Source organism: Natator depressus, chromosome 16 (assembly GCF_965152275.1).
Source record: "Natator depressus isolate rNatDep1 chromosome 16, rNatDep2.hap1, whole genome shotgun sequence".
NCBI classification, from domain to species: domain Eukaryota; kingdom Metazoa; phylum Chordata; order Testudines; family Cheloniidae; genus Natator; species Natator depressus.
This window is the reverse complement of record NC_134249.1, coordinates 21780394-21808282: the sequence shown is the minus strand read 5'-3', so window position 1 is coordinate 21808282 and position 27889 is coordinate 21780394. Positions and strand designations below refer to the sequence as shown.

The 27889-nt window shown below is 43.2% G+C and overlaps 1 protein-coding gene across 1 annotated transcript; it reads left to right on the top strand.

Annotated features, from left to right (window-relative positions):
• The first annotated feature begins 23 nt into the window (after positions 1 to 23).
• Positions 24 to 27889, top strand: STOM (stomatin). Its single transcript, XM_074973488.1, has 7 exons — positions 24 to 187; positions 10786 to 10889; positions 11828 to 11900; positions 13483 to 13565; positions 22664 to 22867; positions 23624 to 23758; positions 26719 to 27889. The coding sequence occupies exons 1-7, from the start codon at positions 127 to 129 to the stop codon at positions 26911 to 26913; spliced, it is 855 nt and encodes a 284-aa protein (XP_074829589.1). The 5' UTR covers positions 24 to 126; the 3' UTR covers positions 26914 to 27889.

Below are 27889 nucleotides of genomic sequence, written 5' to 3'. Positions count from 1 at the left end.
CCGGCGGGGCCGGGGCGGGGTCTGGCGCTGGGGCCGGCCCCGGGGCGCTCAGCGCTGAGGGAAGCGGCAGCGTGCGGCCAGCCGGCGGAGCGGAGCGGTGGGTAGCGGTTCGCAGCCGACGCGGCTATGGCGGACAAGCAGGGAGCGAGAGCGGACCGCAGCCGGCAGGTCCCGGACACTTTCAGCGGTGAGGCGCGCGCGGCTCGCCCCTTCCCGCGCAGTCGGGACCCGCCCCTGCGGACCCAGCCAGGTGCTGGCAGGGCCTCGCGCTCCGCGCCCCCTTCTCCCCTCAGGGCGCCGCCTGCCCCGCTGGCCGGTCAGGAGGGGGCCCGTGTGACCCCGGGCCCCGCTTGCCAGGGCACCGGGCGGCGGGGGGGGGGTCTCGAGGGGAGCCTGCGGCCCCCCCGGTAGCCGCTCCCTGCGGGGCGGTCCCAGGGCAAAGTTCGCTTCAGACGCTTCCCGGGCAGGGCCTCGCCCCCCTGTGTCCGGTTCCCCGGCTCGCCCGTTCCCTCCGTCGCCAGCCTGGAGACTTTCCTCCGGCCATTCAGGCCCCAGCAGAGACCGGGGGAGGCAAATACAGTACAGTGCCGTGTTAAACAAATAAAGGGAAAGCATCATTTTTCTTCTGCAGAGTAAAGTTTCAGAGCAGTATTAGGTCAATGCTCAGTTGTAAACTTTTGAAAGAACTGTAATGTTTTGTTCAGTTACGAACTTTTCAGAGTTACGAACAACCTCCAGTCCCAAAGTGTTCGTGACTTTGAGGTTCTGCTGTATGCCCAAGAGCAAAATGTGTGGCACAGGCCTCTTATAAGACTGGCTGCCTCAGAATGGGGTACACAGCAAAAATGGAGGAGCCGGAGGTTTGAAATTGGGTTAAATTTTTTAATAAGTCTAAAGTTTTCACAGTTCCTCGTATGAGGTGTCAACTTGTGAGTCTGGCTAGCTCAGCTGATAAAGCATCAGACTTTTAATCTGAGGGTCCAGGGTTCAGATCCCTGGTCAGGTGATGAACTATATCTTGCAGGGGAGGGATAGCTCAGTGGTTTGAGCATTGGCCTGCTAAACCCAGGGTTTAAGGTTTAAACCTCAAGGTTCAATCCTTGAGGGGGCCATTTAGGGATTTGGGGGTTGGTCTAGATGACCTCCTGAGGTCCCTTCCAACCCTCATATTCTGTGATTCTATGAACTTGTAGTAATGGGAATAAGAAGGTAGGGAAAGGGGTTCATTTCATTAGCAAATGACCAGTAGAATGATGTACCAGTTTTGCGGTTTTCTTTTGGATAGTAAATAACATGGCTGGATCACTAAGAAGTGAAACAATGTATAATTAAGATCATTGTCAACAAAGCTAGTTCCCCCTTAGGGAATTCTAACTGTAAATGAGAATAAGAAGAACTGATTTGTTTGCGCCATTAAATGTGTTTGGTATTAGCAAAATGTTAGATGGATGATACTGACTAACCAGATTATTCAGTATAATAGTGGATTTTAAAACAACAAACTGTTTTATTAAGGATGAGATGGTGAAAATAGCATCACATGCTTATAATTTAGGAAGCGTCTTATGGTTCCACAGGATTGGTGGGATGTGAAACCACTCTGACAGCAAGATTTTCAAAATAATCATAGTGGAAGTTCATACAACTTTTATTTTAACCAAATATTAATTTGTACATACACACATACACGCTTGCATCACTAGAGACAGATCAGTCTTCTTCAATTTCCACTTTTTTCCTCTGTTTCTCAGTGGTGCTTATATTATTCGTTTGGGCTATACTAGAAAAAGTTAGAATATCCGACATTCTTTGGTCTTTTGGGTGTCATTGTCATATATTATCTGTTCTTATCACTTTAACATCTCAGATGACCTCTCAGAGTTGGTTTTCGGAGGATGAACTCAATATAACAGATATTTTCCAGGTCTTATCATCCTACAATACTAATTTGACTACTGAAAACCAGTTTATTTTGTTATTAAATACATGATGTAATGGAGATTGAGACCGCCAGAATGTAACTAAATATGGGTTTGTTCTGCACTGTAGCCAGTTTGGGGTCGAGAGAATTATTCATAAGATTGTTTAAATATAAAGGTTTACTTGAGCAGTTTGTGTTGTGTAAATATCAGCATGCCTGTTTGTATTGTTAGGCATGTGACCAACGCCTAGTTCTGGTATCCACTAAAAGGATCTATATCATTTTTTGTGTATCTTGGATGTTAATAACTCAACCAGTCATTTTAAATAAGTGCCTGGAATAAGATTAAGTGAATATCTCTCTTACCTTTTCATATGCCAAGTTATCAATCATTCAGAAGTTACTGTATGTTTTATGTTCTTATGGAGGCTAAGATACCGGCTGTAAATTATTTTTGCCATAGTAGATGAAGTATTTATACAGTAAATTGTTACGACTTACTAATGTCTATAATTATTTTGATTCAGTACAATTTGCCATCATTAAATCCATTCGTCACTTCAGCCATTAATGCAGAATGGAGTATTAATTGCTTATGAGGAGATAAAATTGCTTAACTGTAACCAAGGAGAAGTAGAGAAGCTTGTGTAAAAGGTCTGTTTTTGGCGCTAAGGGTACAAATTTGTCTTTGTCCTTTTGATTGACAGGATCATACCCAACTGGCTAGGAGAGGCTCAGTAGTGGTAATAGTTCACTAGAGACCAAAATAACAAACTTGCGCAAGGGAACAAAGAACAAACCCAGTAGTTATCAGTGGGTGTGCCCCAATAGGATGGAAGCATCCTAGAGGGACAGATACTCAGTCCTCATCTGCTTAACTTTTTTTAAAATTGATATTCGTGAAATGTGTTGAACTGACATACCTGGAGAGTTAAGTCATCTGTCTTAAGTACAGGTACAGCATGGGCAATACAAATGCAAGTTTCTGCCCCAACACTGGCTTATAGAGAGACTTTCTTTTAGGGATGAGTGGATAGTTCAGTCCTCACTTTCCTATTCTGCCTTGCTGCTAAGGGGGTAAATTGGTGCCAGTGGTGGTGGCTTTTGTGGTATGGACAACTCTCTATTCTTAGCTGGACTGAGACTGCCAAACTTGCTATATTGTCTAGTGGTCAGAGTATTTCTGATCCTGAGGGGATCCTTAAATCTCTGAATGCTGACCTGACTTCTTAATCATGTTTACGGTCCCATAACTCTACAAAACCCAGATGTGATGTTACAAACAGAGGATGACTGATTTTTAAATAGGGAGTAAGCAACAGAAGACCAACTGTTAATGAAACAGACCTTGTTTTCTTGCAAATGTCTCTTCTAATAAACAATAGACAGAAATAAAATACAAAACAAATGGTATTGTTTGTAAATAATATGTATTTTGAAAAGTTACAGGAGACATTAACAGCAAGCTAAGAATGCTAAACAAGTGATATGGTATGGAAGTGGTTCTCAACCGGGGTACGCAGAGGTCTTCTAAGGGGTACATCAACTCATCTAGATATTTGCCTAGTTTTACAACAAGCTACATAAAAAGCATTACTAAAGTCAGTACAAACTAAAATTTCATACAGACAAAATGAGAAAATAAGCAATTTGTCAGTAACAGTGTGCTGTCACACTTTTGTATTTTTATGTCTGATTTTGTAAGCAAGTAGCTTTTAAGTGAGGTGAAACTTGAGGTACGCAAGACATATCAGACTCCTGAAAGGGGTACAGTGGTCTGGAAAGCTTGAGAACCATTGTGGTATGAAATGGCCCAGAAGCTGTTTAATGGACATGCAGGATCTGCCTTTCAAAGAATTGTGCACTTTTGACAAGCAAGTTTTTTTTTTCCCCTCTTCACATGCTGAAGATGTATCTACACGGAAGAATTAGAATTTGTATTACAACAATAGGTGAAGTTTCACCTGTGCTAAGCTGCTAGCACACATGGGACTCCGATATTTCTGCCTGTGAATAACTCTGCTCTGAGGAGGTTGATAGCACTGTTGTAAACAGCTTGCTGTTGCTGATGCAGCTGAATTATTGCTGGTAGTTGCTGTAATACAGGTACTGACTTTTGTAGACCTTGACCGCTCTAAGGAGTTATGGCTCTGAAAAATGATGCAATTCTGTAAGTGGTAGCCGTGGTGGCAGATGGTACTCAGGCATTTTTGCCAGCTTGTAAAACTACTCTGAGTTTTTGAGTCTCTTACTGTGGAGGTTTCAGAGTAGCAGCCGTGTTAGTCTGTATTCGCAAAAAGAAAAGGAGTACTTGTGGCACCTTAGAGACTAACCACTTTATTTCAGCATAAGCTTTCGTGAGCTACAGCTCACTTCATCGGTGCATCCGATGAAGTGAGCTGTAGCTCACGAAAGCTTATGCTGAAATAAAGTGGTTAGTCTCTAAGGTGCCACAAGTACTCCTTTTCTTTTTACTGTGGAGGAATTATCTAATAGGTTTTCTCTTTGTTCATTATAATTATTAAAGTCCGTTTTTCAGCAGTTGCCTAAAAGATTCCTGTATATTAAAGCTTAAATATGTATGCTGAGCAATAAATGATAGTGATCATACAGTGTGCGAGTGTGATTTTTTTCTTCTCCTGAGATGGAGTGGGACAATATTTGTCCTGTCAGGTTTGACTATGTAGTGATATGGAAATGTTCATTCCTACTAATATTTCATATGAAATGCTGTTGAAATTTGTGTATGATTGTGAAATATTTGATTAGTCAGAGCACTCCTTTCCTGATGAATCCTGTGATAAATGGTAGGAATTCCTAAATGAGCTAATGCCAGAGCGTTAATTGGGTATAAAAAGCCAAGCAGGGCATGAACTATCTCTATTTTGAATGGCCTCTTGAGCTCATCCTGACAACTTCTCTTGTGATCTCATGAGCATCCTATCACTGAAATATGCTATTAAATATTGTTACAGCAATAAAATACTGACAAAAACGACCTTTCTGCTCTCACAATAAAAGTGTGTTTGTTCATGTGAATTCCATTAGCATTGCAGAGCTGTATTCTACACAGTTTTATATTGGGTTTGACTTTGGATAAGTGAATTAAAACATTCTGTTTTTAAATGCCTTTTTAAAAAGAACGCTGAACTCTCAAACACATGTTCAACAACTTCCATCCAGAAAAGATCTTTCCATAACCTCTTTATTGGTAGCTCTGAGAAGCAGCAGTGGGACTGGAAGTCTGATTGTGCGAAAAGTTTCCTAGGATTTGGGAAGGGTAAAAGCTTGTCTAGTCATTGAAAAATCTGATTCTGTACAACAACTGATTGCTCCTTAGTAGGTTTAAGCCAAAACCTTTTCTGATCCTTTTCAAAATCTGAATACTCACAAGCAAAGACTAAATACACTGGGTCAAGATGCAGTTGAATAACCCAGTGATTGCTACAGGAAATTGTTTGCAGGTTTGGCAAACTGTATTTCCTTCCTGAATATACAGGCATTTTGTGTTCACTATACACAATTTCTTTGTGGAGGAGAAGGAAGAGGAAGATACAGATGTTACATTTTGAAGGCTCTTAGAAACCAGAAGGGCCAAATTTAAGAAGGACAGATTGCAGCACTTTAGCTGCTGACATATATCATATCTACATCCAGTTCTGCATCTCCAGTAAGATGACATAAATGACTTTGAACATATGGATATATATTATAGTCATTTTTTGGTAACCTACCTCTCAACATATAACTAAAGTGATAATACAGTAAATAGAGTAACAAAACTGCACAAGCTGATTTCCCCACCTTCCCTGTCTTAATAGAACAGATAATCAAATTCACCAGCTTTACAAATTGATTGAAAATTAAGGTATTCAGCATAATTTGACATAGTGAGCGGGGATTTATGTAATCAGTTAATCTAATAAGTAAGCATTGTAGATAACATGCACTTGTGGCAGTGATTATGTGTGGGTGCGAGGACCACAAACCTGTAAAATCAGCTTCTAGCTGTGTGTGTTTTCTGTCAGATTTTGGAGACTATCGCAGCTTGTGGAAAGAATCTAAGGCAAAATCCTCCTCATATCTATATGATAATACTCCCCTTTGGTATTCTCCCCCTCTCCCTGCAGGCAAGAGTGGCTATCCCCTTGGCATTCCCCTCACAGGAGTTCCAAATGTGTAGGGAGAGCAGAATATTGAAGTTCAGTACAGTGACACCTGTACAGGAACTCATCCTTATTAGGCAACTACTTCGTATAAGATGTGGCCCAAAATATACTGAGTAAAATTCTTTTCCACCTCCTGTTTAAGCAGCCAATTTTTGTCACTTTCTTGATTGGTTGCATAAACCAGATTTCACTGAACTACTTCGTGGAAAAAACGATAAACTTGCTCTGAATTTGCAGAATTCAGTCTCTCTCTGCTCACCTGTTTCTATTTGGGAGAGACTCCCTCTTATTTACTAGATACAGTAAATCCATTACTGTACAAATACATTTATCTGACCCTCCATTAACCGGCTCTCTGCACTAACCGGACAACCAGGACTTCAGGGCCAGAAGCAGGTGATCTCTCCTGTGGCCGCTAGATGGCACTGCAGCAATTTATTTTCCAATTCTCCAGTTTACCGGATTTTTGATTATTCTATCTGGCTCCGGTCCCAATTAGATTGGATAAATGGGGTTCTGTTGTACTGAGGTTTAAAGTATGGATTTCCATATTTTGTATGATAAAGCTAAATCCTTTATTTTAGGTTAGATTGCTATGTGCTGGGGACACTGCCAATCATGTTGACCAATATTGTTTCCTTCTGCTCCCCTGTCTGTATCCATCTGTTGACTTTTATTTTATGCTTAGATTGTAAGCTTCTTGGAGCAGAGAGGCTTTTTGTATTTGTACAGCACCTAACACAATGGGGTCCTGGTCCATGACTAAGACTCCTAGGCCCTACATTAATACAACTAATAATAATTTGTTTTTGATGAGCTTTTATATGGTGCTCACTGCTGTAGTATCAGATGATCTCATGGACCCACAGGTTAATCCTCACAATATGCCTCTGGGATGGAAGGAGTGTCATTTTACAGATATGAAAGTGAGGCAGCTTCAGTCACACCAGGGAGGCTGTGGTAGGACAAGGAACAGAACCCAGTTCTCAGAATCCCGGTCCAGTTCACAAACCATTCTTCCTCTCTGGCCATTTCTAGCTCATTCCATTAATCTGTCTTGATCTGATTCTCTTGTTCCAGTGGAAATGGAACTCCATTCTACAGTTACCTGTGCTGAAACCAAAACATGTGTCTTTATTCATCTGCTGCTGCTTTCATCCTGGAACCTAGTATGCTGCATGCCTTTTTTCTTAGCAGTTCTGTTGTCGATTATTTGGTGGGCATTTAGTGAAAAGAATTTGTTCTTTGTCACCCTCTGCCAAGCACTATGTTACTGTAGTTAGAATCTGTTAAAAGTGTGTGGGAGGTGGCCTGAGTCCAGGAGCGAATGGTGTATATAAAGCTGTGTGAAGCCTTTTTTTAAAATCTACTTGATCTCAGGACATGTAGAGTCTGTCCAAGCAAAAGGCGCACGGCTGAGACGGGGCACCAAACATATCACAATATCATCTTTCTTTTTTTTTTTTCCCTGTGACTTTACTGACTTTAGTTCCACCAATTGGTATTGAAATCGCTGTCCCAGAGACCCAGTCTCAGCCTGACCACCTACACTGCAATGAAACACAACCCCTGAGCCTGAGAATTGTGAACCTGAGTTAGCTGGCACGGGCCAGCTGTGCATTTTTAATTGCATTGTGAACACACCCTGAATGACCAGTTTTTGACAGCTTGTTGCTTAATAGTTTTGTGCACAGTCGTTTATCATTTCCTTGATTACCAAACTGCAGCAATAGTTTCTTTGTCCTCTATATGTCCCCATTACCCACAAATAACCTTATTACTCAGAGCTACTAAGCAACAGGTCATGGGATCTTTCCTTCAAGAAGCCCTGAATTGGTATTGTGAGCACATTCTTGAGCTTGAGCAAACTTGTCTTTGATGTTTCTTTTCATTCTTGGCTGAGGACAGGAGGCTAATCAGTTCATCCCACCTTTCTGAGTAATACTGGATTGTGACGTCCATCCCCCATCAAGAGTAAGCTAGTTACATGGTCTTAGCTGAAAGGCCAAAGAATACCTCAGAGCTGATCTGTTGACTGAAGGTGGAAACTAAGCCTCAGGGCTTTTTTTACTGACTTCCTGTGTGAGGTTGGTCAGATCAGTTTAGGCCTAAATTTTCAAATTTTTGGTGTCTCAATTTTTGGAGCATGATTTTTTGGAGGCACTGAATAGATGCAGCTCTTACTGATTTCAGTTGGGGTTCTGGGTGCTCAGCCCCTCTAACATGCGGGCCCTAGTTGTCTAAAGTTAAGTGCCCAAAATCAGTGGACACACTTGAAAATATAGACTTTAACCTCTCTAAGAGGGCCCCGATCTATGAAAGGGAACCATACTTACCTGCAGGATTTGATAGAGCGGGGAGCAGGGAACATGCAGGTTAATCCTTTGTGAAGCTGTTGAGTTACTTTGCTGTAGGAACTATATATAGGGCAGGGGTGGCCAACCTGAGCCTGAGAAGGAGCCAGAATTTACCAATGTACATTGCCAAAGAGCCACAGTAATCAGCAGCCCCCACATCAGCTCCCCCCACTGCTCCCAGCGCCTCCTGTCCACTGGCAGCCCCGCTGATCAGCGCCTCCCCTTCCCTCCCCGCACCTACCGATCAGCTGTTTCGTGGCGTGCAGGAGGCTAGGGTGGGGGGGAGAGAAGCGAGGGCATTGCAGGTTCTGGGAAGGGGTGGAGTGGGGGCACAGCCTGTGGCAGAGCCAGAGGTTGAGCAGTAGCACCCGCACCAGCACACTGGAAAGTTGGCGCCTGTAGCTCCAGTCCCGGAGTCGGTGCCTATACAAGGAGCCGCGTATTAACCTCTGAAGAGCCTCATGTGGCTCCGGAGCCACAGGTTGGCCACCCCTGATATAGGAAATTGTAATTTTATTGAGTACAGAAAATAATCAGTTGTGTGTATCTTGAGGGGAAAGACACAGAAGTCTTCAAATAAAACCCGGCTGAAGCTGATAGGTTCTCTGACCACTATTCTTAGAACTCCAATATCTGATTAGCACAGTCCATTGCTTAATAAATCCCAGGTCCTGTGAAATGGATTGAAAAGCGGAGTTTGTGTAGAATGGCAATTATGTCAGGATAAAATGACTTTTTGTTTACACGTTTCAGAGTAGCAGCCGTGTTAGTCTGTATTCGCAAAAAGAAAAGGAGTACTTGTGGCACCTTAGAGACTAACCAATTTATTTGAGCATAAGCTTTCGTGAGCTACAGCTCATGCTCAAATAAATGTGTTAGTCTCTAAGGTGCCACAAGTACTCCTTTTCTTTTTGTTTACAGTTGAGCATGCACCATCTTGATGTTTGTGGAATATAGCAAAACCCAGAAGCATGGTCCAAAGGAAAGTCGTATGATTTAGATGTTAAAGGATTGTGTTCTGTGTATCTTAGCAGACACATCTTAGCATTATGATTTTTTTTTTAATTTTATTTCATTATTTATTTTTGTATAGCTGTTCTTGTACTACATGTCAGAACTTTTGTTTTTAAGGATTTTAAAGGGCTCAGGAGGAGTTGGGGTGATGGTGGGGATGAGTTTCAGTGGCATGGTGATGATTTTAATCTGCTAATATTAATGCACCCTTTGCCCATGATCAGTTTCACCGTGGGAACTCCACAGTTGGCAACAGAGACTTTTGGCCACTAGTTGAGAATCTTAGCTGGAATGATAGGGAACTTCCTCTTCAATGAGTGTCCATTTTCACTGTCTGCCCCTGACAGCTCAGCATCACCCTGGTGGCAGTTGGCAGACGCTTCTCAAGCCCTGAACCATTCAGAACTACTGGCTCTTGTTCTTCTTTGCTCCAGGAAGCCTTCTTCATGGAGTGTGGGTGAGAGAGAGAGCAGCCATTTCACAGCAGAGGACTAGCATGTATTACTCTAATATGAGGACCCTTCAGCAGGAAAGTGCTGAGCAGGATCATGTCCTTTGCTGAGGGGTCAAGATAGCTCCCTAAGCATTGTATCTCATCCTACTTTCTAGAATATTTTTTGATAGGACAGCTCTGAGAATGGGCATCTTCTCTGGTCTTCAGTGATTTTGGGGGTGGGGGGCAACTGCAGCACTTTGCACCTTCTGTGGTAAGTTACTCAGGATTCAGTGGTGTAAATCACTAGAATTATTTACGGAAGCAACTGGTGTTTTACCCCTTTCTTTGGCAAACAGAGCAATCTTGCCTCTAAATCAGCCTGATAGACAGGTTTCTATTATTACTCCACAGTCTCTCTTGGCAGAGAGAGAGGAAATTGATTTGGGTAAAATATTGCAGTGCCTTAAATTTAATCTTTAAGGTATGTGGATTAAACATACTTCAATTCTGTGTTTTCATTCATTGGCCCAAATTCTGCTCTCAGATAGGTTACATTAAAGGCATTACATCTCAGAGGTTTATAAATTTTGTAGGGAGTAATAAAATAGGAGTCCTTGTAGTTTAACCTTAAATGAATTACATAAAAGGCATTACATCTCAGAGCATTATAAATGCAGCTTTAGTGACGTCACTGGAAGCAAAAGCAGAATTAAGTCCATAATGTGGCCAACGTTCTCTAATTCTAATGGGGTTTGGCTTTGTCCTAAGGGATGTTTCTCATGATGACTTATAGCATGGAACATGTAGTTGTATCTTTAAATTGCAATAATGTAATAGAACAAAGATGGTTCTGCTTTAACTATTAAAATATCTATATTTCTCTTCCAGAAGAGATCAACCCTGGCCTTGGTGTGTGTGGATGGCTGCTAGTGATCTTTTCATTCTTCTTCGTCCTTATTACCTTTCCAATCTCAATCTGGCTGTGCATAAAGGTAAAGACATTCACATGAAAGCTTGATCTAAAGTTTAAAAGGTGCAGGATGTTTCCTAATAATTTAACAACATTGTCCAATTTACTGTTTTGTCTCAAAACCCAGCTGTTCCTGATCCCTCTTACTTTGACCATAACACATGGTTTAGGACAGTCCTTAACATCTCAGGGTATTCAAGCACAAGAATTGCCATGTTTCTGTAATATCAGTCATAAGGCTAATTTCAGTGGCATCTCAATTACTGCTCTGTAGGAAGGAAGAGGAAAGGGAAAATGCTGAGAGGTTGCAGGAGGAGAGAGGAATCCCAAATTTTCATCCCTGTCTAAACTGCATTGGAGGGTCAAAATAATAGCAAGAACAAGTATTAATTTTGAAGATACACTCCTTACATTTATAATGGAATGACAAGCATTTACAAGGTTGTGTCATCACTCAGTTCCCTGAGCTTGGGGTTTCTGGACCCTGGGGAAATGCTAACTTCTGCTTATATTTTGGCTTAATCTAAATCCACCATGCATTTTGAATGCATTTCAATTGGGGCAGAGGAAATTATAAACCTTTTATTAAAAAGAAAAAAACACAACACAACTTGAAAATTTAGAAATGGAAACGCCATTAGACCCTATCTAGTCCATCTGCCCGCCTCAGTGCAGTAGTGCTCCTGATAGTATTTCCAATGTTTTGTCCCCCTCCAGGTGACAGAGGTGCCACCTCTGTCCTTAAAAAATTACTCCACTCCCCAAAAGATTTAATCCTTTAGAATATTTTTAGTATATGTTGCTTAGAACAGGTGGGGTGAGGACATGAAAAGTATGCATGATATGTTCTGCAAGACCAGAGACTGTTCAGAGTTATCCTTAATATATTTGAAATCCAAGATATTATATCTAAATTCTTGATGGAGACTTTTGTATTAAACATCTGATTTCTCATTACAGATCATAAAGGAATATGAGCGAGCCATCATCTTTAGACTTGGACGCATCGGAAGGGGGGGAGCAAAAGGACCAGGTCAGTCCTGTGTAGGATCCAGTATAAGGCATGTGATTCAGTTATAGGATGATCTGCAAGATGAAAGCACATTGGCCATGTAAAGGCACTTTATTAGCTTGATACTTTTTTTTTAAATTGACCCACCAGAATGAATGAATGGATTTCTTTGAAATTTAACTCAAACAAATAGGCATTGGGTGGCCTATCTTAGCTTAAAGTAAATGTTAATTGCTTAGAAAATAAAATATTTCAAAATTATATTACATGTCAGGTCCCCTGGAGTTTAATGGTGGTAATTTTCTGAGCAAAACTGAAGAAATTTTTATTTCCCTCTCTAATTTATTGGAGGGACTGTATGGTGTTGGACATGTCTTTCAAACTAATTTCAGTAAAACTCCTCTTATCAAGTAGCCCCAATTATATTTAGTGGAGGTAAGGTCTTCAGCTTGCATTGGTTAAATTGAATAGTTCTTTGTTTATACAGAGATTCCCTGTCCCCCAGGCTATTTGGATATATAGAATTCTACTCTTTACAATGGTTGCGATTTCTTTTGGAACATGCTCTACCTTTAGGTTGCTCAGGGTCTGAGGGCTAACTTGCCTAATAAATACATAAAAATTATAAATTGTTGTAATTTTGTAGGGAGTAATACAATAGGAGTCCGTGTAGTTTAACCTTAAATTAATTCCATTAAAGGCACTGGATTCATAGCCCTTGAGAATGAAGGCTTCTGCTTATCCAGTGAGTAGTATGTTACAGGCAGTGACTCCCTAGCTTCCCTGTCTCCTCCCTACGAAGTGAGCCTCATCCAGTCCTCCTTGGGCCATGCATATTTTTAGGGGAGAATAGGGAACAATGTATGAAACAAGCAATCTAATCAAATTAAGGCATTTTTTTTGAAAATTAATATGTGGGGTAAAGTTTTCAAAAATGCCTACATGACTTAAGAGCCTAGATGCTTTTGAAAATGGGACTTAGGTTCCTAAGTCCCTTAAGCACTTTTGAAAACTTTATCTGTGTATTTTAGAAGTGTGCCAGGACCTTAAAGGATTACAACATTGATTTCAGCTGTCAAGCCTAATGCTGGGAATGAGGAGCGGAAGCACTCATTTCCTGTCATATCATCCCACAATCTTGGTGCTTCTGGAATGTTTCCCCATGTCTGGCACATTGGAAGTAAATAATGACATCCCCTCCCTGGTGCCATAGAATGTTAATAACGCCTGCCTCCAAGAACTAGTTCCTACAAGTAGCCACTTGGGACCAGATTTTCCAAAGAGCTCAGCTCCCTAAACCAGAGTTTACAGAAGAGTTGAATGCATTGTCACACATTGTTGATATCTCTTGAAAATCCTAAGTGAGAGTGCTAAAGTCTTGAAAATCTGGCCCCTGATAATGTCTGAACCCAATTTAAGATCCACTAACTGCTCTGCAAAACCCTGGTAGTAAAAAAAAATCAAAAGCTGCCAGGATCTTGACAAGTATAGCAGCACTATCTAGAAATGTTGAATTAGGATGAGATGATCACAAATTGCTGCTAAAATAAACGTGTATAAATGGTCCACTGTTTCATTGTGTGGGATGGATTTTTGTGAACAGGTCTATTCTTCATCCTGCCCTGCACAGACAGCTTCATCAAGGTGGATATGAGGACAATCTCATTTGATATACCTCCTCAGGAGGTAAGTTTTCCCTTTTATTAAGTCTTCTTTACTTATTATCAAATGTAAACAGAGTTCAAAACTCTGTACCCCTTTCTTCTGTTTAAGGTTCTCTGAACGCCCTTACTACTTCCTGATTTGCTTGGAGATGTTTTCCAAGGAATTCTCCCCAGCTATTGCACTATTAAAATCATAGAATCACAGAATCATAGAATATCACAGTTGGAAGGGACCTCTGGAGGTCATCTAGTCCAACCCCTTGCCCAGAGCAGGACCAATCCCAACTAAATCATCCCAGCCAGCCAGGGCTTTGTCAAGCCTGACCTTAAAAACTTCTAAGGAAGCGGATTCCACCACCTCCCTAGGTAACGCATTCCAGTGTTTCACCACCCTCCTGGTGAAAAAGTTTTTCCTAATATCCAACCTAAATCTCCCCCACTGCAACTTGAGACCATTACTCCTTGTCCTGTCATCTGCTATCACTGAATAATCTAGATCCATCCTCTTTGGATTCACCTTTCAGGTAGTTAAAAGCAGCTATCAAATCCCCCCTCATTCTTCTCTTCCGCAGACTAAACAATCCCAGTTCCCTCAGCCTCTCCCCATAAGTCATGTGTTCCAGACCCCTAATCATTTTTGTTGCCCTTCGCTGGACTCTCTCCAATTTCTCCACATCCTTGTAGTGTGGAGCCCAAAACTGGACACAGTACTCCAGATGAGGCCTCACCAATGTCAAATAGAGGGGAATGATCACGTCCCTCAATCTGCTGGCAATGCCCCTACTTATACACCCCAAAATGCCATTGGCCTTCTTGGCAACAAGGGCACACTGCTGACTCATATCCAGCTTCTCGTCCACTGTCACCCCTAGGTCCTTTTCTGCAGAACTGCTGCCTAGCCATTCGGTCCCTAGTCTGTAGCGGTGCATGGGATTCTTCCGTCCTAAGTGCAGGACTCTGCACTTGTCCTTGTTGAACCTTATTATTTCTTTTGGCCCAATCCTCCAATTTGTCTAGGTCCCTCTGTATCCTATCCCTACTCTCCAGTGTATCTACCACTCCTCCCAGTTTAGTATCATCCGCAAACTTGCTGAGAGTGCAATCCACACCATCCTCCAGATCATTAATGAAGATATTGAACAAAAACGGCCCGAGGACCGACCCTTGGGGCACTCCTCCGCTAGATACCGGCTGCCAACTAGACGTGGATCCATTGATCACTACCCGTTGAGCTGGACAATCTAGCCAACTTTCTACCCACCTTGTAGTGCATCCATCCAGCCCATACTTCTTTAACTTGCTGACAAGAATACTGTGGTAGACCGTGTCAAAAGCTTTGCTAAAGTCGAGGAATAACACGTCCACTGCTTTCCCTTCATCCACAGAACCAGTTATCTCATCATAGAAGGCAATTAGATTTGTCAGGCATGACTTTCCCTTGCTGAATCCATGCTTACTGTTCCTGATCACTTTCCTCTAAGTGCTTCAGAATTGATTCCTTGAGGACATGCTCCATGATTTTTCCGGGGACTGAGGTGAGGCTGACCAGCCTGTAGTTCCCAGGATCCTCCTCCTTCCCTTTTTTAAAGATGGGCACTACATTAGCCTTTTTCCAGTCTTCCGGGACTTCCCCCGATCGCCATGAGTTTTCAAAGATAACGGCCAATGGCTCTGCAATCACATCCTCCAATTCCTTTAGCACTCTCGGATGCAATGCATCCGGCCCCATGGGAATGTGCACGTCCAGTTTTTCTAAGTAGTCCCGAACCACTTCTTTCTCCACAGAAGGCTAGTCACCTCCTCCCCATGTGCTGCCCAGTGCAGTAGTCTGGGAGCTGACCTTGTTCGTGAAGATAGAGGCAAAAAAAGCATTGAGTACATCCTCTGTCACTAGGTTGCCTCCCTCATTCAGTAAGGGGCCCACACTTTCCTTGGCTTTCTTCTTGTTGCCAACATACCTGAAGAAACCCTTCTTGTTACTCTTAACATCCCTCGCTAGCTGCAACTCCAGGTGTGATTTAGCCTTCCAGATTTCATTCCTACATGCCCGAGCAATATTTATATACTCATCCCTGGTCATTTGTCCAATCTTCCACTTCTTGTATGCCTCTTTTTTGTGTTTAAGATCAGCAAGGATTTCACTGTTAAGCCAAGCTGGTCGCCTGCCATATTTGCTATTCTTTCTACACATCGGGATGGTTTGTCCCTGTAACCTCAATAAGGATTCTTTAAAATACAGCCAGCTCTCCTGGACTCCTTGCCCCCTCATGTTGTTCTCCCAGGGGATCCTGCCCATCAGTTCCCTGAGGGAGTCAAAGTCTGCTTTTCTGAAGTCCAGTGTCTGTATTCTGCTGCTTTCCTTTCTTCCTTGTGTCAGGATCCTGAACTCGACCATCTCATGGTCACTGCCTCCCAGGTTCCCATCCATTTTTGCTTCCCCTACTAATTCTTCCCGGTTTGTGAGCAGCAGGTCAAGAAGAGCTCTGCCCCTAGTTGGTTCCTCCAGCACTTGCACCAGGAAATTGTCCCCTACAGTTTCCAAAAACTTCCTGGATTGTCTGTGCAACGCTGTATTGCTCTCCCAGCAGATATCAGGATGATTGAAGTCGCCCATGAGAACCAGGGTGTGCGATCTAGTAGCTTCTGTGAGTTGCCGGAAGAAAGCCTCGTCCACCTCATCCCCCTGGTCCGGTGGTCTATAGCAGACTCCCACCACGACATCACCCTTGTTGCTCACGCTTCTAAACTTAATCCAGAGACTCTCAGGTTTTTCTGCAGTTTCATACCTGAGCTTTGAGCAGTCATACTGCTCCCTTACATACAGTGCAACTCCCCCACCTTTTCTGGCCTCCCTGTCCTTCCTGAACAGTTTATACCCATCCATGACAGTACTCCAGTCATGCGAGTTATCCCACCAAGTCTCTGTTATTCCAATCACATCATAATTCACTGACTTTGCCAGGACCTCCAGTTCTCCCTGCTTGTTTCCCAGGCTTTATGCATTTGTATATAGCACTTGAGATAACCCGCTGATTGCCCCTCATTCTCAGTATGAGGCAGGAGCCCTCCCCTCTCACACGCTCCTGCTCGTGCTTCCTCCCAGTATCCCGCTTCCCCACTTACCTCAGGGCTTTGGTCTCCTTCCTCTGGTGAACCTAGTTTAAAGCCCTCCTCACTAGGTTAGCCAGCCTGCTTGCGAAGATGCTCTTCCTTCTCTTCGTTAGGTGGAGCCTGTCTCTGCCTAGCACTCCTCCTTCTTGGAACACCATCCCATGGTCAAAGAATTCAAAGCCTTCTCTCTGACACCACCTGCGTAGCCATTCATTGACTTCCACGATTCGACGATCCCTGCCCCGGACTTTTCCTTCCACGGGGAGGATGGACGAGAACACCACTTGCACCTCATACTCCTTTATCCTCCTTCCCAGAGCCACGTAGTCTGCAGTGATCCGCTCAAGGTCATTCTTGGCAGTATCATTGGTGCCCACGTGGAAAAGCAGGAAGGGGTAGCGATCTGAGGGCTTGATGAGTCTCGGCAGACTCTCCGTCACATCGCGAATCTTAGCCCCTGGCAAGCAGCAGACTTCTCGGTTTTCCCGGTCAGGGCGGCAGATAGATGACTCAGTCGCCCTGAGGAGAGAGTCCCCGACCACCACCACCCGCCTCCTTCTCTTGGGAGTGGTGGTCGTGGAACCCCCAACCTTAGGACAGTGCATCTCATGCCTTTCAACTGGTGGAGTCTCCTTCTGCTCCCTTCCCCCAGACGTATCCACTCCCCACTCCCCACAATGGTACCTGTGGAGAGAACATGAAAACGGTTACTTACGTGTATCTGCGTTGCTGGTACATGGACGTTCCCCCTTCTTCTTCTGGAGGTCACATGTTGCCAAATTCCTTCACCGTCCTCCTGTCCCTGCTGCGCAGCCTGCTCTGAATCTTCAGAACCTTGTGCCCGTAGAAGCATATCCTCACGTCTGTCCAGGAAATCTTCAGTTTCTCTTCTGCAACGCAGGGTCGATACCTGTTGCTGCAGACCTTGAACCTTTTCTTCCAATATGGAGACCACCTTGCACTTTGTACATGCAAAGTCGCTTCTGTCCTGTGGAAGAAAGACAAACATGGCACATCCAGTGCAGGTCACAACAGCTGAACACTCCCCACCCATATTACCTTCCTACTACGAGCTTCCTCAGGAGATGCAGTAATTACTCAGAGAAGCCGTTAGGGTGTAAGCCTCAGTGGGCTCACCCCAGGCGAACTCCCAGGCAAATTCCTGCTGTTTGCTGCTCTGCTGTCCCCCGCTGGTTCCCCGCCGCTCAGCTGGTTCGCGGAGCGCCGGTTTTTTTTAAACAGCCAGGCTCACCTGAAACAAAACACTCCCAACTCCCGCCCTTTTCAGCCAACCAATCTGTTGGTGTTGATCAAATCAGTTTTGTAAGACATGCCAGTGGAACTATGTGTGTTGGATTCTGAGCAGTGTGATCTGACACATTCAAAACTCTTTCCTTATGATGTTACTGCTCCAACAAGTTTGTAACTAATGTATTCTGCGGTGTAAGGGCAGCAAGTGAAGCTGGCCAAGCAGACCACATGCCCCCTCCTCCTCCATGACCCTTGCCAAAGGCCACAATCCCTTAGACATGGACTCTACTTTTCCCAGCCCTGCACAGTGCAATGTGTTTTTATCATCATCTTAAAATAAACTAATATTATAAGCAGCCTCATGACTTTATTTTGTATGTCATTTTCCCTTGCCAGAGATCATCTCTCCCTAAATCACACTTTGTTGTATCTATCCTTGACTATAAACTCCTTGGAGAGAGGAGGTATCTTTGTTCTCTCAATTAAGTGCCAAGTGTGTGTCTTGCGCTGCTTACAAATATTAAAAAAATAATACAAACATAATAGATCATTAGAACTTGGCTTGGAAAGTCTCTGTAGCGTACCATTCCCACTGCAATCCAGATATAACGTTGTAGGCCAATTAAAAGCATGCAGTGGATGCTCAGCAAATCCATGTCTCATTCAGTTATCAACATCCATAAGAAAAGCAATCAATAAAGCTGGTGCCAGGCCAGCTGAAATCCGTTAAGACTTCTTGCTGGCAAAACTAATTTCTTAAGTAGCCAGGTGATGGGGAATGGTTCCTCACAAGCTTTTCTAGAGTAGTTTTGGAGTGTTTTTCCCCATTCTTCCAGTTTACCAGGAGAGCCAAATTCAGTGCTTTAACAATTAAAAAAAAAAAGTCATAACCATGCTGCAGTTTGTTCCTTCTATTCAGAGAGATCACACTGCTGAAAGATACCACAAAACCCCCGAAGAGCCATATTTACCTCTTCTGTTTTCTTGCATTTTTTTTTTTTTTTTTAAGGCTGGCTGCTGCTTGGGAAGTGCTGTTTTTAAGCAGCACCATTCCAGCTACTCTTTTAATCTCTGTGGAGGCATCTGAATGCAGAGCTCTGTGTTCCCTGGCAAACCACAGTATTTTCCTCTCTCCTTTGAACTCGTTAAGAAGTGATATAAACACTTGGTCCTGAAGACGAGAAAGGGCTTCTGCCCCGGGTCTGGTTAAGTTATCCTATGAGTGCTTGCAATTTACGTTGTATTTATGCACATAGAATGGTAGAGCAATTTAAAACCACCTCATCCAGCCAAGGTCAAAACTGTTTTATGCTCAGAGAGGAAAGAGCACAGTTAGGTATTGTGTTGAGCCTGCCTTTTCCTATGTATGCACTTTTGTAACACGTGCTTTAAAGAGTAGAATGGAAAAAGTCAAAGTCCGATGTAGCTGTAGCTCACGAAAGCTTATGCTCAAATAAATTGGTTAGTCTCTAAGGTGCCACAAGTATTCCAGTCCTTTCTCTGTGTAAAGTAGGTGATAGTGGTGTTATAAACTGACGTAAATTGGTTGCCTCTTGCTATACTTGGAGTGCTGGATTAGGCAACATGTAATTGAGCTATTTGTCTCCATAATGTCCTACAGCTATGAGAGTGCAAAAAGGATTATTCAGAAGAAAAGCATCTGCAGTTGGAAAATACTTGCAAGGATTATCAGTGGCTTGGGCATTGACTGGCAGAAACCTCTCTCTGTTGTATAACTTTATAAGGCAAGGTATCTTATTTGGGGGTTTACACTTCTCTCTAAAGAAGCTGGCACTGGCCACTGCTGAGATAGGGTCACAGGCTAGGTTGGTTTATATGGCCATTTCCATTTTGTCAGATAAGCACTGACTAATGGCATTGTCTTCTGTTTTACCCACACCTACATGGAAATTCCTGTTTTGAGGCATTCCTTTTAAAGAGCAGAGTGAAAGTAACACTTCCTTTTTTCCTATCTGGTTACTAAGTAGGTCACCTACTTTGTTCTTGTTTTATATATTGACACACACAGTCAGGTGCATCTTATCTGATGAGTGTGGTCTCATAAGTAATGTACCATGGATGTGAGAATCACAAGCACCCTATATCTGCTATGAGATGGCACCCATGTTATAAGTGACCTCCCCACATATACAAATATCAAACAAGTCATCTGTCATTATATGTTATTTTGATAGTCTGCTTTTTTGCTCTTAACCAGAGAGCAGTTCTTAACCATGTGCAAATTGAATGGTCCAAACTCCTACCTTTGCATTTAAACAAAAACATAAAAACCTTGGAGTATTCTCAGCCCTATTGCTTTCTGAATGTTCTCAGAGCCTCCCCTGCCAGAAGGACGTAGGGATTTGGGCACTCAATGATGTACATTGCCTCACGCTACTATTCAGTCCAGGGTGCTAATATAAGCTTTTGCCCACACTCTGATATATGGTATCTGTCCTTTTATCTTGCAACTTTGCTTATGACAGATTAGTCTGCTCTGCTTTTGGGAAATATCCTGGAACTAGCAAAGCTTCCCATCTGCAGGACAGGTATATTTAGTGTAAATCTCTCTTTTTAATGAGTGGGGTTTTTTTGTTTGTTTACCTATATGGGGATTTTTAACACCTCATGACCTTGAGGTCAATAACACCTTATTGCAAACCTAGCAAAAAGTTACTTTTCAGTGACAAGCGGCTTGACCTCAAATTCCTCCTAGTCTAAAGGAGTTTAAGCCTGAGATGGTTCATTCACATATATGCGTATATATAAATATACATACACATGTGTGCCCCTACATATTGTATTCTTTTGAGATAGAAACAACCTACAGTTTTAGGACTACCCCCTCCTAGCAGACTCTGGATTGTTCGCCACATAGTATTACCAGCATACAGTTGTGAGGGATAAAGATATACATTTAGGTACAGACCGGAGTAGCTCTTAAATATTTACTAAATTACCTTTAACCTTGGGGGAAACGTTGTGACTCTTGATGCAATTTTGAACAAAAAACAGCTTTATTATTTTTATGGATTTTATTACAAATTAATAAAAGGCAACCTTAAAATCAAAACTCCTACCTACTATAATTTTTACTGAACTAATTAAGGATTAAACAGCACAAGTATCAAATCAAAATTACAGTTAGAATGGAATCAACTATTCACCAGCTCATTGAATGAATACAATCAAGACATGACTCATGAAGTTAATGTAACACATGATCAGTTTTATACGTACACTCCCTGGAAACCTAAGGAGGTTCCCTGTTACTAGGTGACTTCTACAGCTGACTCATTCCCTGACTAGTTTATTTCTACTGAAGTGCACAGTGATTAACAGCCTGTAAGTTCCCTTTGGGAGCAGAATAGTTTGCACAGACACATTTGTATTGTCCAGGTTAACACAAAGTGATTTAAAATAGGTCTTAGAATTTGGATATGCATGTGCTATTTCTTACACGCATACACACACACATACTTGCTCATTCACATCTTAGAAAGCATTAGAGGAAAAATCATAATTGGGGTGATAGGCTTCCCTGGCAAACCACAATAGGGAAAAGAAAAAATTCAAATAAAAATCAGAGTGTGACTCTTTAGTTCACTGGTCTTCAGAACATCAGAGGCAGGACTGCAGTTCAGGGAACCAGAGGATGTTGTCGTTGCTCGATACTTTATATTGGCTGGCAGCTCCTCCAGGCACTTGGCTGGTCAGGCTGACATGCTCTGTCCTTTCCTTCCTGGGAGAAGGAGAAGCAGCCGCCCTTCTTAGTGTTGTGATGGCCAAGGATGATCACACCATCTTTTGCATTTACCTGGATCTTAAATGTTGTGATTATAGCTTGCTCCACCCCTTGGCAGCTCCCCAGAACTTTTCAGAGTATATCGGGGGTTACAGGTCTGGCTGAGGGTGGGACAGCTTGACCTCTGGCCAGTGCGAAAAGTCCGTCTCATATGGGCAGTCTGAGAACATATGTCACCAGACATGCTCCAAAAATATCAGATCAACAGGAGATAACCCCACAGCTGTGCTTTTGGCTCCGCCCCCAGTACCTGGTCTGGGGAGTTACAGATTGTCAAGTACCTCTGGGTTTCTGCACGTTCTTGATGTGAACAGTGATGTAATAGCTTCTTGTTTCTTATTTCACTTATACTTAGGCCTGGTCTACACTGGGGGCGGGGGAATCAATCTAAGATACGCAACTTCAGCTACGAGAATAGCGTGGCTAAAGTTGACGTATCTTAGATCGACTTAGAATCACTTACTTCGCATCCTCATGGCGTGGGATCGATGGCTGCCACTCCCCCGTTGACTCCGCTTCCGCCTCTCGCCCTGGTGGAGTTCCGGAGTCCACGGCAGAGCAATTGGGGATCGATTTATCGCGTCTACACTAGATGCGATAAATCGATCCCCGGTAGATCGATCACTACCTGCCGATCCGGCGGGTAGTGTAGACGTGGCCTTAGACTCATCCATATTTCATTCTCTTAGTATTCCTTAAAATAATCTGGGCTTTTTGCTGGCAGAGCATTGGAGCGCTAACAGTTGGTGACCTCATTGGATGAAAGTCATCTCAGAGCAAAACACCTGTCAGATTCTATTAATATAAATCCTACTTAAGCTTAAAAGAAGAAGAAAAAGTTTACAGAACCTAAAGAAAATAGAAACTTATAGACTAGGCCTCGCTCAAATAGGCATCTTTTTCATTCGTCGTTGTTGTTCTGCTTAATTATTAGCCTTCTTACCTCCCTATAGATCCTTACCAAGGACTCTGTGACAGTTAATGTGGATGGAGTGGTTTATTACAAAGTTCAGAATGCCACCCTGGCTGTTGCAAATATCACAAATGCTGACTCGGCTACCCGGCTCCTGGCACAAACCACCCTGAGGAACGTTCTGGGGACCAAGAACCTCTCTCAGATCCTGTCTGATCGAGAAGAAATTGCACACAGCATGCAGGTATGAGCAATGTTGGGTGCATTGCTTCTCAAATCAGAAAAGCTAAACTATAGGGCTATGAGCCCCTTGCAGGGTCAGGCTTGTACACCAGTACAGAGAAGAGCTGAGCATATCTAGGTGAACCTTGGATTTGGGGTTTTATATAAAGTTTCCATGAGAGCTGTTGCAACAGCATACAAATTTTAAAAGAAGCAAATAAGGCAATAATGGGCTAGTGACGCAATGAGATCTAGTTTTTAGCTTTAAAAATTGTAGGTAGGAGGGTGGAGTAAAGAAAAATAATCCCAAAGAGGCAAAGCTACTGCCTGACTCTTAATAAAAAGGTCCTGCCCTGAGCTGCGAAGACAGCTGCAGAGGGATGCTAAATTGCGTTCATAGACCCTGGAGAAGACTCTCCACAGCTAGGTGCAGACAGAATCTTGGGACAGAGGGAGGACCACTGTGCTGATCCCAGTTGCCTGAAGGGTGGGTTGCACCAGTATTTTAGGCCTATGTTATAGTTCGAAGAGATGACCACCAGTTTGTGCACCCTTCCCAAAATGTTTGCTATTACATGGATCAGCGATGACACAACAATCAGATAAGCGCATCAAGATCCTCAGATACAAGGAGTAGTCAGAGTATTAATATTATTGACTCTCAATTCATGTGTTCTGTGTCTTTGTTTAAACACTAAGTTATTTTTTTTTTTACCTATGATTTTTGTAAGGTAGCCAAGTAAATGAATCTAGCATCTTTGTCCTGCCTCTTTAACAGGTCACACTCGATGAGGCAACAGATGAATGGGGGATTAAGGTGGAACGTGTGGAGATTAAGGATGTGAAGTTACCAGTCCAGCTACAGAGAGCAATGGCTGCTGAAGCAGAAGCTGCCCGGGAGGCAAGAGCCAAGGTAATATAGTAGCTTCAACATACTTTGTGTTTTTATCAATAACTTCACATGAAACTCTCTCTGAGGATGGAGATCTTCAGCCAGACTAACATGGGGTATGCAGGGCAAAATTTGTTGGTAGAGCTGTCTTTGGAAGCCAGAACTCATCCTGGGTCACACCATCTGTCTCACTTTTGTGAACCCTGAAATCCCTACCTTCCCCCCAAGAGCAAGTTCTGAAAAACTTAAATAGAATGGAGTCTTGAGAGATCATGTGATCTAGTGGCTGAAGTGTGAGACTGTCATGACTTCTGCATTGTTTCCAGCTCTTCTATTAACTTACTGTGGCTTTAGGCAAGGCCCTTATATTCTGACTCCATTTGGAAAAATATATATATATATAATGCATTAGGGAGGTCATGAGGCTAAATGTTTGTAAAGTACTCTGCACTCCTCTGCATTTCCGCAGCCCTCTTAATCCATTTGGTTGTTTTACTCCCTTTTGCTTGTAATGCAGGGTGGGAAAATCTGATGTAAAGCATTTTAAGATCCCCTGAGATTTTTGGTTTTGATAGGTGGAACTCAGCCCTGTTGCTAAGCTCAGGGAAGCTTTCTCACTTGAAAGGACCTTGTGCTGTGGAACTTGCTCCCTCTGGTGGTTTCCCGATCCTCTGTGGAACCCGGAAAGCATTTTGTGTGCTCTATATTTACTGGAAAGGAAAAGGAGGACTTGTGGCACCTTAGAGACCAACAAATTTAGTTTAGTCTCTAAGGTGCCACAAGTACTCCTTTTCTTTTTGAAAATACAGACTAACACAGCTGCTACTCTGAAACCTGTATTTACTGAGGTAGCTTGAATGTGAAACTGCAGGTTGTGTTTAAGAATTCCAGTCTGAGACAGTGGTCGATGCAGCTGGCCCCAGGGACTCCTGGTCCTGGGGCAGTCAGAGCAGCCACTGGCCCCCCAGGGCTCCCTCCTCCTGGCATGGGCCAGAGCGGCAGCGCCCCCCCCCCCCCGGGACTCCTCCCCCCCACCCCAGTGGGGGCCGGAGCAGCGGTGGGCCTCCTGGGGTTCCTCCCCCACAGCAGGCCTCCAGCTGCCCCCCCCCCCCGCAGCAGCCCCCTCCAAGACTCAATGGTGAGTATTTTTAGTATAAATCACGGACAAGTCAGGGGCCGCAATTTTTTGGTTTTTAGCCCGTGACCTCTCTGTGACTTTTTTACTAAAAATACTCATGATTAAATCGCAGTCTTAATTATCATATACGGACAGAGGAGAGACTCACCCCTAGGGAAATAGTTAGTGAGCCCTCTTGAGCCACTTGTATATTCCTGTTTAAAAATTGTTCAGACTCTCTTATATTTCTGTGGGGGAATAAAAAGAAAAGCAAATCTGTATTTCATTAGACCCTGGTGCTGTGAGTTATGGAAGGTGGACTTGGGAGGGCAGCTAGAAAAAGACCTTGGTTCTAGGCAATAACTTGTATGTTCCAAATGATGATTCCTAGACCTGTTTTGCGGTAGCTAAACAGTCTGCAATCTGCAAATAATTTAACTTAGTCTGATGGTTAAAAGGATGGAGAACTACTGCAAGAGTAATCAGAGTGGACTAGATTATATAGAAAGAAGTATCCTCCACATACCTACCTTGCCCCACTCAGGAACCAGTACACTATAATTCACCATGCCACCACCCTTCTGGTATTGATCTGGTATTGATGCACAGTCTCTGATCTGGACCCCCGGTGGGATTACTAGCTGGTGAGGTCTATAATCGTGAGTTCTGATGTTGTTGGTTTAGCTGTTTAGTATGTTGCAGTCACCCTTAAATCTGAGGACAGCCACTTTATATCTACCTCTCAGCTTGTTTCATAGCTTGATATTCAAAGTAAATCTTAGGTCACTGAAATATGAAATATGAAAGCTCATGCTCAAATAAATTGGTTAGTCTCTAAGGTGCCACAAGTCCTCCCTTTTCTTTTTTTGAAATATGAAGATAAGTTTATTCCTCTCTATCCCATCCCATCCCATCCCTCCCAGGGGCATCTAGCAGTAAAGTCCATGAACATGCTGCTTTGATTTAGCTTACAGTAGGAGTCATGTTTAATGTATAACTTTATTGCAGTGGATTCAGGTTTAATTGGCCCCTCCTGGCTCCTCTGCTCAGGTTTCTGTAGTACAATTTCCACAAAAAGTGCCTACAAGGTGCAGCAGCGTGTGTTATAGTCCCTGCTGCTGGATGCTGAAGGGGGTGGTTTGGCAGGGTCCTGGCAGCTGTTTCATAAGTAGGGCCCTACTAAATTCACGGCCATGAAAAATGCATCACAGACTGTGAAGTCTGGTCTCCCCTCACGAAATCTGGTCTTTTGTGTGCGTTTACCCTATACTATACAGAGTTCACGGGGGAGACCAGTGTTCTCAAATTGGGGATCCTGACCCAAAAGGGAGTTGCAAGGTTATATTAGCGGGGGTCACAGGTCTTGCCACCCTTACTTCTGCGCTGCCTTCAGAGTCGGGTGGCCAGGGAGCGGCAGCTGTTGGCCGGGTACCGAGCTCTGAAGGCAGCACCCTGCCAGCAGCAGCAGCGCAGAAGTGAGGGTAGCAGTACTGCAAACGCCTCCCACCACCACACACACACACACACACACACACACCCCCCCCTCCTTTTGGGGTCAGGACCCCTACAACACTGTGAAATTTCAGATTTAAAAAGCTGAAATCATGAAATTTTTTATTTTTTAAAATCCCATGACCGTGAAATTGACCAAAATGGACTGTAAATTTGGTAGGGCCCTATTCATAAGGTACAAATCTCTTAGGTTGTAAACCAAATCTGCACAAAGGGTGCCCAAAACTTTTGTTTGAAGCTCTCCCCCTTTTTAGCACTGTCTTGTCTTACAACCGAAGAGACTGAAATAGTCAAACTAGCCTCCATTTTACACTGTGGTAGACCTGCTGTTTCATGCATTTTTCTTCCTCAGGTAATTGCAGCTGAGGGTGAAATGAACGCCTCCAGGGCCCTGAAAGAAGCCTCTATAGTTATTTCAGAGTCCCCTGCTGCCCTTCAGCTTCGCTACCTTCAGACTCTGACCACCATCGCTGCAGAGAAGAACTCCACCATCGTCTTCCCCCTGCCCATAGACATGCTGCAGGGCATCATAGGTGCAAAATGCTAAACTTGTTGGGATGTAGTGGAAGAGGGATCTTCCCCAGCAGGGCTGATCTGTGAAACCAAATTAGCTGTTAAAGCTTAAAGCAATGTTCGCAGAGGGGATCTTTAAGGGGGCCTTTTTTATGTGATACTTGAGTGTGTATGTGAATGTGACTGATCAAAATCTTCCGCAGTTTATATAAACAAACTCTACTCTTAATTTAAAATAGATGCTTATTTTAATGTTCCTGTGGATCACAAGCTTTTGTAACCTGCACACACATCCTGTTTGCAAATGGTATGACCACTTTGTGTGACAAGCTCAGTTTTGGAAGGGCTGTGAGATGATCACTCACCAGAGAAGTGGTTACCTCTCATCAGCCACACACACTCTCTGAGGTGATGTTCCCTTTAGAGAAAAGGGTCCCTAGCGCTGGGTGTGGAGGGAAAATGGCCCCTTACCACTTGCTTTGTGGCCAATAGCCTTGTAAGTTGGAATCTCTTGGAAGCCACACAGACTGCTCCTTCAGTTCTTCCCATTTGCTCAAGTAAAACAATGCGTATACTCAATATCTCTGAAAATCAGGTCAGTGGCTTCTTAAAATGGAGTCTTCCCTCTTGCAAGATGCAGCAGTTTACCAGCACTGCTGAAATGAAACTTTCCACCCCTGTAACAGCAGAAAAGGTATGAGCACACTATAGTTATAGATACGTTTGTATATGCTATCCAGTTGTCACAGTTTGTGTGGCTGTCTATTGGTTAATGCCTTTTTTTAAAGCACTTAAAATGTCTCTGGATCTACCTTTATTTGTGCATCCTCTTTTTCAAGGAATGTTCCTTTTTAAAAAAAAAAAAAAAATCTGAGTTTCATTTGTAAATAAGTAGCCTTTTTGGTCTTGATTTTAAATATGCTTGTAAACAATTCGAAGTGCTATATGTTAGTCCTAAGACTTGCATCTCTTGCAAATAAGGTAATTTTAAAGTCTTGTACTTCATTTTT